At 37.8% G+C, this 15,310-nt stretch overlaps 1 protein-coding gene across 1 annotated transcript in view; it reads right to left on the bottom strand.

Moving 5' to 3' along the window:
• bin3 (bridging integrator 3) overlaps nucleotides 1–15,310 on the bottom strand; it is a 33,361-nt gene that overhangs the window by 11,991 nt on the left and 6,060 nt on the right. The window contains exons 2-6 of the mRNA XM_008336770.3: nucleotides 11,514–11,562; nucleotides 10,522–10,562; nucleotides 7,409–7,470; nucleotides 6,037–6,173; nucleotides 859–899 (exon numbers count right to left, since the gene is read on the bottom strand). Of these exons, the coding sequence (XP_008334992.1) occupies nucleotides 859–899; nucleotides 6,037–6,173; nucleotides 7,409–7,470; nucleotides 10,522–10,562; nucleotides 11,514–11,562 (330 nt within the window). The remainder of the gene's footprint in view (nucleotides 1–858; nucleotides 900–6,036; nucleotides 6,174–7,408; nucleotides 7,471–10,521; nucleotides 10,563–11,513; nucleotides 11,563–15,310) is intronic.

Raw genomic sequence — 15,310 nt, 5'->3', positions numbered from 1 at the left:
GTTCTGATTGCAATCAACCAAAGTTCTGAAAAGTAGCATTTGCAGTGGGTGGAGGCTACATCAGTATCCATGACAGTGAGATTCTGCATTTATGTAAAAGTTGCCAAGGCCTTGTGCAAAGTCCTGCATTGAAATTTTCAGTACACTCGACATTTCTTCCAGAAACTCCATTGACTTTTTTTATTGCAGGCTTCATTCTGCACAAATGAGCAAGGTTTGGTATTATAGGATTTTTAGTGTGTGTGCTTCAATGGTCTGTCTGCAGTCTAGGTCTGTCTGATAATGAGTTTTCAACAGTGACGAGGGACTGTTGTACAGCTGTCTTTTATTTAGCAAGAATAGTTTCCAAATTGCCAAAAGTGCATGAAAAAAATGTTAACTTGCCTGTTCATTTTTTTATTGTTCTGTCCATTGTCACATATATCCACTTTCTTTCCTCACCCCGTATCCACACCATGTAAACCTTCTCTCGCTAACTGAATCTACTGTCGAAACTTAACAGTCCCCCTGATCTGCTCAATGCTTATCCCAATAATTCAGTTCCCATTCAGTTACATTTTCAGCATCTTCATTGTCACCTCACTCTCATTTTCAACGTTTTTGCTCTGGCTGACCTTCATTCTTCTTTGCTTAAAAGCAAAGAAGAATCTCAATAATCTCAACACAGCACACTCAAACTGCACACCTAACTACTGTCTTGCTGACCTCCTACATGTTTTCACCAACTCACATACTTTTCTGCCATAAAGTCAATAGAATTGAACTCTTGTTTGAGCTGTGCTGCTCATGAAGAGCACCAAATCAAACATATGTGATGAAAATACACAAATCCAATGGATTCTCACTTTAATTACTTACTTTTTTAGAGGGTCAATAACTGTCTTCTGGATCTGGTTGACCTATAATTAAGAAAAGAAAAACATTTATGTCAGCTGAATGAGCAGAGCTGAGAAGGTGACTTTTAAATTATTATTCACTGTCAAATTGAGTTACATCAAAATTTTACTCAAAACAAAATAGCTTTTGCATTTCTAATTCATAAGCTGTACAGTAAACACATGATAATTATGTTCATTTTAACTAAGCACTCTAAAAGAAAGTGAAGGAGATGGGGGGTGAGGTCTGTAGAGAAACTTTTGTGACGTTGACTCTTTTATTGTACACAAGCCCTGAAGGAAAAAGCCTGAATATTCATTGAGCCTGAGATACAAAAGGATAGAACTATCAGGGGACACACATGAAAGCAATACCCAACTGATTTCAGATCCTGTGGAGGGCGGGCTGCCCTATAAGATGAAAACTTTTTTGCAAACAAACATTTTGACAAAAGCAGTTTATATTTTTCTGCATTTTCGGTCTGGTTGCCAGAACTGACAGGGGGAGGAAGGAGAGAGGGGAGTGTTAAATGGAGGTAAAATAACATCTACATTCAATGCTATGTTCACCAAGCAATCGAGTGAGGAGCTAATGATAAAAGCAACAAAGCAGAAATTAGAGCAGTAAAATGTAAAGTGACCGCAACATGACAACACTGAGCAGACATGTTTACTTCAATCATTGAGAGGACAGTCAATCATGAAGCAACAAGAAGAAAAGATCCGCAGCTGTTCTCTGTAGAAAATGCCCTGACCATCAAGAAGAACATAGCAATGCTCACTGTTTCACACGGGCAGAATTCCAAGTACAAAATTGTTGATTGTGGTTTGAGGGAAAAACACAGAACCAATAACAAATAAGTACATGGGAATTCACATTTCTTTGTTTTACATATTCACACCATCCCCCCTCCCCGATGTGAGCTATGCTGCTGATGCTTCTAAGGTGAGAAGCAGCAAAAAGGAGTGCAACAACGGCAGATTTGCTTAAGCATGCTGGTGCCCTCTACCCTCTGCCCCTTCCCACAGAGTGAAGGAGAGGGGGGTATTCCTTAGAGGCCCTGCAGAGCCGGAGGCTGGTGCTCAAGCAGCAGTCTCCATCAGTGAGTCACAGGGCAGAGGGCATCCCGGCACACAGGCCTCCCAAAAATACACACAGATCGCAGAGGAAATCAATATCCCTCCAAACGGAGCATTCTCGACTGTGCTGCCGCCATGTACACTGGGGCTCAGCTTCGGCTGCAGTGTGCCGGCGGGGCTGTGCGCCCTCCTCAGCCCCAGAAATAAACACACAGACCTGGGCCACTGCTGCCTTCATTATCACTGCACGTTTTATCTGCTGGCTCTCTTGCTCGCAAGCCCCGCGGCGGAGCATCTCGTCTCAACATGGAGAAGAGCAAAGGGTGGAAGCTTTTGTGTCTGTTTTGCTGGAGCATTGAGGGTTTGCTGTTATGTGCCGTCAGAATCAACACTCAGCTTGAAGGGTAGATGCTGAAAAAGTGTTGGGAGAGATAAGTACTGGATATTAAACACCTAGCCAACCTGAGGTGATCCACAAAACAGACTGACTAAAAAGTACTCACACTGCCTTTCTTTGTCTTTGGCTCACTTTTAGACACCTTACAAAAGGAAACACAAAAATCCTGCTCAAACCTGGAATGGACCATTTACAGTGAGGACTTGTTATTTAGTGAAACTGAAGATCACAGAAAAACAACTTTGACCTCACCTAGCTGTCAGAATCCACTCACTATCAAAGGGTTTTATTAAAAAAAAAATACAGCTCTGACTGTGGACTTTCACCAATAAAAAACGTATGCAGGGATTAAAAGTACCTGGCATTTCTTTTTGCAGTTTAGGGTGGCATTTACACAGCAACAATACGACTAAAGATCCCAGAGCCATATTGCTGATTCAGCCTTACATTTACACAAATCCAGAATTTGGGGTGAAGAACTCATGCTCAGGTCCTAGAGTGCAAAAGTTTGAAAACTCCCGCACAGCGTCTCGGTGTGAGCAGAGAGAGTGAGAGGATATGGTCAGCCCCGCCTCTCTGTAACTCTTCAATGCAGTCAACCCTGCCTCTCTAAAACCGTTTATCCAAGTCGCCCCTGCTCAACGTCATACAATAACAACAATGGCGGATGGCAGAATACTCCTGACAGTGTTAATTCAGCTACTTGGTGTGCTACAGCTATTTATTCCACTTCTGCAGCTCCATCTTGAGCAGCAAAGGTTTATCCAGAACATAATTCTTCCAGTGTTAGTATGCTTGAGTGTGGGCTTTACAAAGCGCAACATAAATGCCTGACATATGTACTACAAGGGCCGGCCAATAGAACAGTACACCTTGCTGACTGTTCCTTAATCAGGTATAAACACAACATTTTCTAATTTAGTCCAATTTATGCAGTGATGACAACACTTCCCACAGGTGGAATTTGGATGACTAGGGAGATTCAAACATAGCACAGCGGACAAGTTTTCTACCACTGCTCCGCTCTAGCTGCTGGTGTTGTGGCTACAAGTAGTGCCATGTGGGTGGCTTTCAATTTGTTCATTTCTTTTTAATCGTATTGATTTAGTTTTATGACACACATTGGTATTTAAACTCACACTGATTCCATTTCTGTCTCAAGCCTGAACACAGGTCCATTAATTCACCAACGTCTGCTTTGTCGCTTTATTTTAATCATTGACAATGTAAGGATAGTGCCTTAATGAGGTAGTAGATTTGGGAGTACTGCTTAATAAAAGTACTACTACACAGGAATTTGCTTTGTATGGAAGAGTACAGAGATACAACAGGCTAATAGTACTGTTGTTATTTGTCCTGAATGTAGAGGTGAGAACATACAGGCATAGCTGTCTGGTCAGGTTCCCTCTATCAGATTTGAATGTCAAAAGTCTGACTTCATGATTTACTGAGATACCTGTGACTTATGGAATGTGATTTCCATCTGCCTGTTTTCAAGAAGCATTTAAGACCATTACTTCTTTAGTTACAAAGAAAGAAAGAGAGGTGAGAAAATAAATAAATAAAGAGTTGTATAAGATAAAACAAAACTCCACCTTGAAACTGTCATAGTTATAAGAGTTTTCCTTTTCTTTCTTTTAAAACTCCAGCCTCAATTATGTCACATTTTGCCACAACACTCCAGGGCCAAGCAGACCTTAGCAAACCAAATGTTTTAATTTGTATTTTGTCCAGCAGGTTAACTCTGGTACAAAACCCCTGAGCTTTGCTGAAGCTAGTTTAAGGCTGGGTACACGGTGAGTAAAAAAACTTCTCAATTGTGGCCCCATATGAATTCTACTAAAACCTTTAACATCCTAAGTGTCTAGAGAAAAGGAATTCCAGGAGTCTTTCTGTCTGAATAAGTGCAGATCCTGAGAAACAATTTTTATTTTGTAGTGCAAGTGTACATGCCAGAATAAAAATATGTTCTCAAATACAAGATCAAAGACAAAAAAAATCTATGTATAATATGGAAAAAAAATCTAGAAAAATTTAAAGTTGCTTAAAACAATTTTATTGGCATACTCTTCGGGCACTAGACCAAGCCAAGTCCTGGATCATACATGCCCGGGGTCACGAACTCACATGGTCGGTCCAAACCACATTTTAATTTGTCTGGTCACTCAAAAATCAGTCCTGTAAAATTTGATGAGCCAGTCTGAACGAGTGGAATGGAAAACAGGAAGAAAGAAAAGAAACAAAAGTGACTTAAAGGCTCAGTGCCTTTAACTCATCCTTTGAGTATATTTCACATTCAATTCCAAACTCTTTTTTTACTGTGTTGTTGAAGTTGCTCTCTGTTAAATAGATCAACCTCCTGACTTTTGTTGTTTTAAAAAAAACGGATTCTTGATAGGTTTACAATGTGCTCATTGTAAAATTGGAAGCTAGCTCGACTATGAGAATTTTTGGTTGTAACTCGGAGGATGCTTCACCTTCATATCTTAGAGAATAGGCTTCTTCAGTTTGTTTTCCAATGAAAACCATCCAGTTTGTGAGGTTCCACAGAAAATATAAATCAACTCATCCAAATATGTACATTTCCAGATGCTTTGCTGTTCCTGAGATCGTACACTACCATTTTACAATGGAAAAAAAATTCACTCTCCCCATTTTTTCTTTTTTAAACATACGGAATTCTCTATCTTTTTGTGGATTGTTGTGGAACAGGTAACAAAATCACTCTAGTTCAACAGAATCCAAAAAAGAAATAAGGTATTTGAAGGCAACAAACATGAAAAGTCCAGAACACCTAACAGTAGGGCAATAAGAAACCCACAAAAAACACACCGATGTCAATTGATATATGCTTTGGTCTGCTCTCCTGTATTGTTTTTCCTTCTTCAGAAGTCTATATTTCACAGTGCAAGTGCCTGGAGGACAAACACATACAATGTCGCTATGATTCACATTTTATATACACCTGTAGCAATGATTCTAATCAAAAACAGAAATATAGCCAGAAAATACACCAAAGAAACCTGGAAGCCAGAGAACTTAGACAACTTAACAGAGTAATAAAGCAGAGATACACCGTATCTTTTATACTCCAGACCACAATGCAAACATATGTGATAAAAGAATAGTGATGCTCCTTTCATACCCGGCATGGAAACATGTGCAGGTATACACGACATTTCCATTGATGAACAAATAGATTTACGTTTGTCAGACCATCAAGGGACAAATAACCTTCTGATGCCACATTGTCTCCCTTCATTGTTAGATTTGAACTAAAAGTTTGTTTCAACAAGGATCCAAAACATTCTTCTGTGAATTTTATAGATGGGCATAATTTTCCCCTAAGACCATTTCCATTGTACAAATTATTTTAGTCTCATGTGAGTCACAAACGCATCATGTTTTACAGCTGATGCACTGTAGCCTGAGCTTATAGAGGTTGATTACACAGACGCTTTTCAGACGCAGCAGAAGGAAACACATACGGATAGCTTTAGTTAACATGCTGCACAATACTGACAAATATTTAAGTGTGTTTTTTTAACCAAAAAGTGTATTCAAGTGTATTTAAAAAATGCTGAGGGTATTTAAAAAAAAGACATTTTTTACAAAACATTTTTCTACAACAGCAAGAAATGACAAAAACACATTTTGAAGCAAATTGTAGTATGGGAGACTGACCTTCTCCTGGTTGAAGGAGTCCATCCTTTTCATGGCTGTATCTAACGCAGTCATGGACTCCAGGAAGGCCTGGTCTTGCTCACACAGAGGATTACTCAGCAGGTCTGCAGAGATCTTCACAGCAGCTTTGGACATGGCTGTGAGAAAAGTACACAGAGCGGAGAATACCGTTAAACACATACTTGATACTGCTGTGTGAAAGATCAGTCTCTAAATTACTCAAACACTTACTCTAAAGCCTTTTCATTTAAGTGTAAGCTACATTTCCTTACCCCCATGGAAGCAATCCTATAGTAATGTTTTTTGTGTTTCTTTTAAAAAATGTTTGTGTGTGTTTTCACAGAAGTCAGCCATTAGGGAAAAAAAAGATATGACACAGCACAGTGTTGCCTCTACTGACCCTATATTTTGCCGGATATTCACCAAACCCATCAGTAACAGCACAAATTAATACTAATCTGAAGCCCTGCCCTTTGTTTAGACAGCGACCACACACCAAGTTATGTCATCAATGTCAGAACGCACACCACACAGACATGTGTGAAGGTAGAAGCTGTGGTGAAAATGAGCTTTAAGGAACAATTGAACAATCCCCAGGTCTCTTTTCACAGACTTCTCTTGAGATTCCATGTGGACCAATTTTCAACCAATCAATTACCAAGGTGTGATATTTCTGAATCCACTTTTTTGACAGCTAGCAAATTGCTTAATTCAACCTTTCCTGGTGTGCCTGGGACACACTGGGATGACAAGCATTTGAAAATCCAAAAGACAAAGCAGGAAAATTAACTGTTTATGAGATAAGTCAGCGGAATTAAATCAGACACTATCGGCTTACAGTGATAAATGATGTCTATTGAAGAAAACACTTGTAATGCAGAGAATGTTTAGTGGTGGTTGGTAGAGGCAGGAATAGTGTGATAAAGAGATTCTATTAACTAGGGCAGCTACAACAGCTATCACACTTTGATGACACCCATATTCCAGAATATTCTCTCTCTCTTTCTTTCTCTTTCTCTCTGACCACTTCCTAAACCCATAAAATGATTGTTTTCTTTTTTTTCTTTCACTGATCTAAACAACTTTATTAAAGCCTTAGCAGCATTATTAGAAAAAACACACCAATATAAATTCCCAAACTTGTAAAATGATACGGTTAAAAAAATAAAATTAAATACAATTCTAAAAAAGAATAAGGTGGAGGTAGGTTCACTCTAATTACATTTTACTGTTGTACGGCAGGCAGCAACATACAATCTGATGCCTTTCTTCCCATGAGAAAAAAAAAACCTGACAAGCCACATCAAGAATGTTGGTGAACAATAGCAGATCAATGGCAACCAGGTGGAAGCACACACAGTGCAGAACACACCTAAATCAGCCTCAGTGCTTTTCTTCATGTCCTTGTGAAGCTTCTTCGTCTGATCCTCCAGCCTGTGGGACAAGAAGGAGAAGATAGAGGAAAAGAATAATCATCAGCAAACATTTGGTCTGGTAATAAGGCTTCGGGAATACTGTCAACCGCTGAAAATACTAGAAACAAGCAATGTTAGCGGATATTAGTAGAGTAGGACAGAAGTAGTGAAATGACTCCATGTGATACACTATAAATTCTATCTATCTGATTCATAATTTTTAAAATGAATTAATACGTGTTGACATGAACAAAGAATGTCGGAAACACAAAAAAAAGCACAGAAAAGGAAATTATCGCATAAACCCGTGGTTCAGAGAATTACACATTTCACTGACTCCATACAAAAAGGTTATTATAACATCTGTTGGCTAATTAACAAAAATAGGGAATCATTCTTGTTGCTGTCAACTATGTTTGCGTTCAAAAGTGTTATTGTCTTCAATCACTCTGCAGCACATATTCCATTGATGGGTGTTAAAAATGGCAATTATGGAGGCTGGAACACATGCCATTCATTATATCAATTAAGGCAAATGAGGGGTTTCGAATCTCCCCTGAGACTGCCTTCATATCACTTCTCCAGCTTTCATGAAAAAAGGGGCAATGTGATGGGATTTCATTTCCCTCACTTCAATGAGGGATAATATGAACTCAGTAGATGATAACTGTGTAATTTATACTCCATCCATCAGCTGAACTGATTTCTACCGATTTGAGTGTCACTATTTGATGATGTATCTATGATTAGAACATTACAGTAAACACCTAAAAGTATTATGGCATGTATCTCAGGCAAAATGCTTTTGTTAGTTCACATAAAAATGTATATTATGTACTAAAACAAATTTTATTTTTATTTTCATTTTCTCCATGCTATGGTTTTATATGAGTGTTTTTGAGTCACAAACCAGTCGAAGGTCCAAAAATATGATATGAGTGGAATTAGAAAACTGTATTATTAACACTATCAAAGTCCAACTGCCTAACATCTTAAACTTTCAATAATAGACAAATGCTCAACTTACACAATTGTCCTTATTACTACTGCATTAGCAATATATCCTTTAAATTGAGTATTTTGTTCTTCAACAACTCAAGGTGTGAAGTATAGCTCATTAGCATCCTTGCCTAAAATCAGTTTCATAAGTAGGTTATAGGTTGCAATCCATTTTTTCCCTAGGTCAGGGTTGGCATTGACTTGCTACCACTAGTAGGTTAGTTTAGGTGGTTAAGATCAGTCAATCAGAGACACAGAATGGCAGGTTATTTACCTGTGAATGCCCACATTGCAACACAAACACTAAAAAAACTAAAAGCAAAGCTGCCCTTCTTAATAATAAGGTTTTAAGATAGAAACCCAAGTTTTACAGTAACATAATAAGTTGTACTGCACAAAATGAATTTGTAGACACAAGTGGCCTGCAAGCCACAAGTTTACACCCTTGTAAAATAACATATACTATTAAAATTTGGGATGAGAATAAGTGTAGTACCCCATTGCAGGGAGAACACTTTTGCAGGATAGTGGTGGAAGTAATTATATTATGTGTAAACAAAATAACTTGACCTATAATAAAAGCATTACCTAAATATTTCCAAAACTCTGTTAATGTTTAAATATTAATAAAGAATCACAAACCAACCAGTTAGTCAAATAAGCCTTACATTTTACTGTGACAAATGTGTCGATGAGATGCTTCAGCCCTGGCACTGAGACACTGCACCTTACTAATCCGTCAGTACTGTGGTGAGAGTCATTCAAGATAAATAGTAGTGAGTGTAGGGTCCCTTTCCAAAAGGTGCTAATAGAGCAGCATGAAGGAACAGCTGCTGCTCTTTGAGTAAGTGCTCCATTGTTGTGGATATGCTGCCACAATCATATATACACATTTTCGATTACTGCACTTTAGTTGCCTCTACACACACAAGTCCTACTCATGTTAAGGTGCTGTCACCAGACCCTTTGTTAAACAGGAATGAAGTCGGGCATGAAGATGCGTGTTCATAACAGCTGATCACACCTGATTCAGAACCTGGAGTTCACTACATTCGGTCCACATAATTGGCAACTAACGATAATGGCTACTGATGTTAGCATTGTGTGACGTGTTTGGTCAGAGTGAGATTATGACGCAAGTTTTTTCATGTCACTTTCAATGACATGTTAGCCGTATAAAAAATCTTGGCTGGATTCCATCTGGAATGATGGGCGGATGGATGGATGTTGTTTATCGTTTGAATGTCATGTTTTAAACTTTGTTCTTTGTTCTTCTGGCACTGGTGCTACAGTGATTGTGGGTTAGATAAACGTATCTTTACCTACAGCTTACAATATATTTTATATTGAACTATAGGAAAAGAATGACAAAGTCAAAATATATTTTTGCATTTTTAAGAAAAATCTTTATTGAGCAACTTTCTTCAGTTGCTTTATTTGGGAAACAAATAAACAATGTTGTGTTGATATGGAATTTTGGGGTGGAGAATAAAATGTCTGTACATGTTGTCTGCTTTGACTCATCCACTTAATCCTGAGAGGAAAAAAGGTGCTGCTGCTGGTTTTGCAGGGTTCCCAGGTAATTTCTATGATCTCTTTTGAGAGAAGGCCAACATTTTTAAATAGCAAAGGCATAGGTCACAAATCGAATAAACTGTGATCAAACTCAGTGTGGTTGAATATAACCTGAGACAGTTATCTGAGAGATTTGTGCAGCGAGAAATATTTTTATTGTTAAGCAATTTAACACATTATAATTGTGTGAATACAATAATCAATTAATCAATTTTACCCTGCTTTACCTAATGCTTTAAAAGTCTATTTCTGATTGGCTCTGAATTTTGTCCACAACAATGTGATTGTGATTAAAATGACTAGACACAGTAAAAAAAACATTGTAAAAGCTTTAAAAAACCTTAATGTAATCTTAAAAAGTATTAACAACACTGTTTTAATTTATTTTACCCATAAGCAAAAAAATTATGTTATACCTTTTTATAGAGGTGCAATGAGAGCAATGTAGGACCATGTATTCAACTTAATGGATACATTTTTATAAATGCAAACTTACTTTTGGAGTTTGTCATATTCACGCTCAAAGTCCCGTTCAACCTACAAAGACAGGACATAATTAATTTAAAACCCTGTAATTTGGAAATTGTGTGTATATTTTGTGTAATTACAGATGATAAATAGTCATGACGAAAGACACACATACTAAAATCTCTGACCACATAAGTCCAAATCGCCCCTATTTTTAACAGCAAATTCAGTTTCTTAATTTAGAAAGAACTTGTGTTCATTACTGTCATATTATTTGATAAATTGTATCTACTTCACAAAAACTTAATGTACTTTATAGAAGTCCTATTATCAGTAAGTGCTATGATGGGATCACCACCCCCAGGTTTATCCTATACATTCTCAGGAACATGTTGGTGTATTGGTATTAGCTAATAAACTAAGATGGTCTACAGTAGTTAAGTCCAATGTAAAATACAAATCATATCAGGTTGTCAGTGAGAGACAGTAAGTCCCTGTTTGTCTCCCTGTCCATGTCAAGTAACTTGCAGAGGCCTCTGCAGCTTCTTTCTTGTGGTTCTGTGGGCTCCTGGACTTAAACACAGAGGTCAAAACACAGAGGGAGGCAGTTGACACTTTGTCAGTGGCAGCTCATCTGAATGGGCAGCTTGTATCCCACTCTATGGGATTTGCTTAGGATGGGCACAGGAAGCTGGAAACCCAGTCTGACAGTGACTGCTGGGCCACAGGACTATTAGAGTGGAAGTGGTTTTTCTCCAGCAAGTAGCTCACCCACTCACTGTTACTTCAAGGTGGCCACCTCTGCTCTCCTGGTCAGCCCAGACAAACAGATATCTGATTATGTTCTCTTATTTCCTGCTGTGGCAAAGTCACACACTAATCAAGTTATGTCTAACAGTTGGAATAGTTATGGTAAAGAATAATTAAACCTTCACTAAGACCATTTTATTATCTCTCTGTAATTAGTGTCTTTTGTTAAATATGTGTGCATTATATTGTGTTTTTGTTTGAGTGACTTACAGTTTTAGAGACAATCTGCTTCTTCGGCTGTCCAATCTTAAAGGGAATCCTGTAAAGACACAAAGAAGATGGAGCAAAATAAAATATTAAGTAAGCAACAAAAAGGTTAAAATACAAAGCATTCTATGTTTGTTGCTTGTCAAGATGTCAGATCAGAGGCTGATCAGAAATCGAGATCACTGACAGTGATCAGTGACTGTTTTGCACCATGGACCAGATTGATACAAGGTACAAGCGGTACAAGTTTTCCACAGTTCAGTGTGTATATGTGAAGGGAGGTCATGCCACTAACATAACACAATGAAGTGCAACATGTATAATTTAATTATTGCATACATAATGTTAATATAATTTTTTTTACTATATACTTTAGTTTTTGTACTTTTGGTTATTTCTTTTAAGTATAACTTTCTTTTTTGTCGTGGGTTGAATCCTGCTGCTGTATCATCATCATTTTTAAAGAAGCTCTCCAGTGACATTTGTTTTTGTTTTGTTTGTTTTTTTACAAATGTTTGCTTAGTTTGTTTAATGACTAATAAAGTCAAAGTCAATGAAAACATCTAGTAACTACTATAAAGAAATGTCACTAGAAAAGAACAATATACTATTTGTATGTTTCTCTTCATTATATGTATCTGGCTTTACAAATGTTGATACAGTTGATGAATCATTTGTCAAAAACAGTTATTCTGTTAAAGATTTTAAGCAGAAGGCACCTAAGGCAACCCAAATAGCTAGCTCTAATTTTTAAATCAAAGTGATCTCCTTGTCATTGTGACACAGCACACCACTGCACACAACCAAATGTGACCTCTGCTTTTAACCCATCACCAAAGTGAACAGTGGGCAGCTTTAAGCTGCACGGGGAGCAGTGAGTGAGGACGGTGACATGACAGTGCCACTGGTAACACTGGCAGCCGGTGGACTCGAACCTGAAACCTTCTGGACCCAAGTCTACTTCCTTTCATGCCACCCAGAAATGACCCACAGTATATGTTACTGCAGAAGAGACACCATGTATTGCCATACATACAACTCATAGAACAAAGTGAAACAAAAAACAAAAGAAACCCTGCACAATAAAGATGTGCATTTGAACTAGAAAAGGTGGGTAAAAAGGCCAAAGAATTTTAAAAGGATAAACTAAAGTAGTCATCAGCTAAACTGGGTTTGTCATTTTGGTTTTTGTTTGTCTGATGAATTCTGACTTCTCTGAGCAAGATTATTGTCGAGGTAAGCTTTAAGGGTTAGTATAACAACAGCGTCCCATTTTCTTGATTTGTTCAAAATACAAACTTTTCCACACACTTGAAAGAATACTGCAAAGATCACAACCAAAGTTTTGGTAAAGTGGAAAAAGTAACCCTGGCTTCTTAGTTAAAACAATCCTTTATCTCCATTTCAAAACCCTTGTCTGTGCCTTAATAAGTAGCCTGCAAGCATCAGAGTGCCTTAAGAAAACACTGCCTTGCCAATGTGCTTAGATGTAGGGTTGTTACTGATGTGACACTAATGGCTTGAAATCTAAGCTATATGATGGACAGTTGCAGCTGACAGGCAGGGTGAGGCAGCAGCTGCGTCAAAAGAAAGGTGTGTAGAATAATGAGATGGAAAAGAGAGGGTGTGATGTAGAGTCTCGTTGTGCAACTGCTACTGATGTGTGAGAACAATCCCTTTGATGACAACTCAATAACATAACCCAACGTGGTCAAATAACAGTGGGATTAATCCAGAAGGAATTAAAAAAAAAAACCCTCTGGTTTCACTTTTGGCTCAGATGTCAGGATTCTCTTTGATTTGCCTGCTCTGTGCTGATTCTAAGCTTCAGGCAGTATAACATATCAGTGGCCTTTGATTTCAATAAAGATTTGACGACAAACTTATGTCATCCCAGTTTGAACTGATTGCCAATGCCCTAACCCATTTAGTAGGTTTTGGCTCAGAAAAACTGTTTCACCCACTGTGTCATCATTAGGGTGAGCCAACATGGAAAATCACCTAAGATTATTATTTTTTTATCGATTATGACTCACTTCTTTGTGTTGACAGGAGTTATAACGTCATTTTATTCTTATTTTATTCTTCTAAACACAACAAAACATTTAATTGGTTTCATATAAAAAGTTTGACGCCAAAGCTGAAACATAGAGAGTTGGAATAATGTGTTGTCAACACATAATTCAACAATTTTTCAATTTTTCATCCATCAATGCTTTATTTTGATGCATGTCTGAATGCACACAAGTTCAGACAGGTCAGACACATACTAAAAATAAACCACACGCCTCCACATTACTACTTTCTCGAATAACAATTTAATCCCCCTAACTGGAGCATGAGCAGCTAAATCTACTACCACTATTTCTCTTGCTCATGCAGCATTTCTAATTATTCACACTATTTCTCTGCAAATGTAATTCGAGTAAATCATGATAACTCACAAACTGTGTTCTAATTGTTGCAATTAGTAGAACTCTCGATTTTAACCGAAACAAAGTGCAAGGAGAAACTGGGGACAGTCATTCCACATGAGGGACATTAAGGGCTTTTTTGTTAATATTTTTGTGAATATTGTAGTGCTTCTTTGTTGGAAGCTGTGTCACTTAATTTTCCTTGGTATTACACACACAGGTAATCTCTGAGGTTGTGTGAGTGATTTCAATCTTGTTGAAAATGACTAAATAAATAAACCTTAACTAATGGACACCAGCATACCAGTGCGCATGTGTTAAGAAATGGCATTCCTATAATTAAAATGTAGATGAACACAACTTAACTCACTAAAATCTAGAAAAACTAGCATTAAAAAGAAAAAAAACTTATGCAATGCAATTAAAACTAACAGTTGCCATCAAGAGTTTCCCTTGGGATGGCTTTTCAACTTTTTACAATCAAACATGGTGGTTGGGTCAGGAGGAAAAAAAACCAAGCACCACAATAAAAACCTGACAGAAGTATTAATAAGTAATAAACAAATGATATTGATGTTTGATTCTCAAACAGTAAAATGAACGAGTCGTGAACAAATCTTGAACTAATCATTTCATTCGTTTTACAGCAGGTGACGCTTTAGCCCTATTGCGGGCATTGTAAAGAAGCTGCAGTTCTCCGACACTAAATACTGAAGGCAACGTGGTTTGCTTCCGCTGACAAAGTCTACAAAGTATACAAAATGCCATAAGCAATTAAAACCATGTGAAAAGCTAAGAAATAAAAACACACCACAATGTGAAGATGAATGAGAGCAAAAGAAACCCGAGCTCTCTGTCACGTGACAAATGAAACGAATCTGCGAGAACGAAGCGAAAGATTAGTTCACAGAGTAATTCGTTCATAGTGATTAGTTCACAGCGAAAGATTAGTTCACAGAGAGTGATTTGTTTGCAATGAAAGATTCGTTTGCAAAGAATGATTAGTTCGCAGAAAGTGATTCGTGAGTTTTTCTTCTTCTTTTGGCTTTGTCCCTTTTTTCAGGGGTTGCCACAGCAAATCATTGATTTCCATATTGCCCTGTTCTCTACATCTTCTACTCTGACTCCAACTATCTGTATGTCCTCCCTCACTGCATCCATATATCCCCTCTTCGGCCTTCCTCTTTGTCTCTCTAACATTCTTCTACCAATGTATCCACTGTCCCTCCTCTGCACATGTCCAAACCATCTCAATCTGGATTCTCTAGCTTTTTCTCCAAACCTCCCTGTCTGTGTTGTCCCTCTAATGACCTCATTCCTGACCCTGTCCATTCTTGTCACTCCTAAAGAGAATCTTAGCATCTTTAACTCTGCCACCTCCAGCTC

The sequence above is a fragment of the Cynoglossus semilaevis genome, chromosome Z, assembly GCF_000523025.1.
Source record: "Cynoglossus semilaevis isolate Cse_v1.0 chromosome Z, Cse_v1.0, whole genome shotgun sequence".
NCBI classification, from domain to species: domain Eukaryota; kingdom Metazoa; phylum Chordata; class Actinopteri; order Pleuronectiformes; family Cynoglossidae; genus Cynoglossus; species Cynoglossus semilaevis.
Note: the sequence above shows the minus strand (reverse complement) of the source record. Positions and strands in the feature narration are given on the sequence as shown.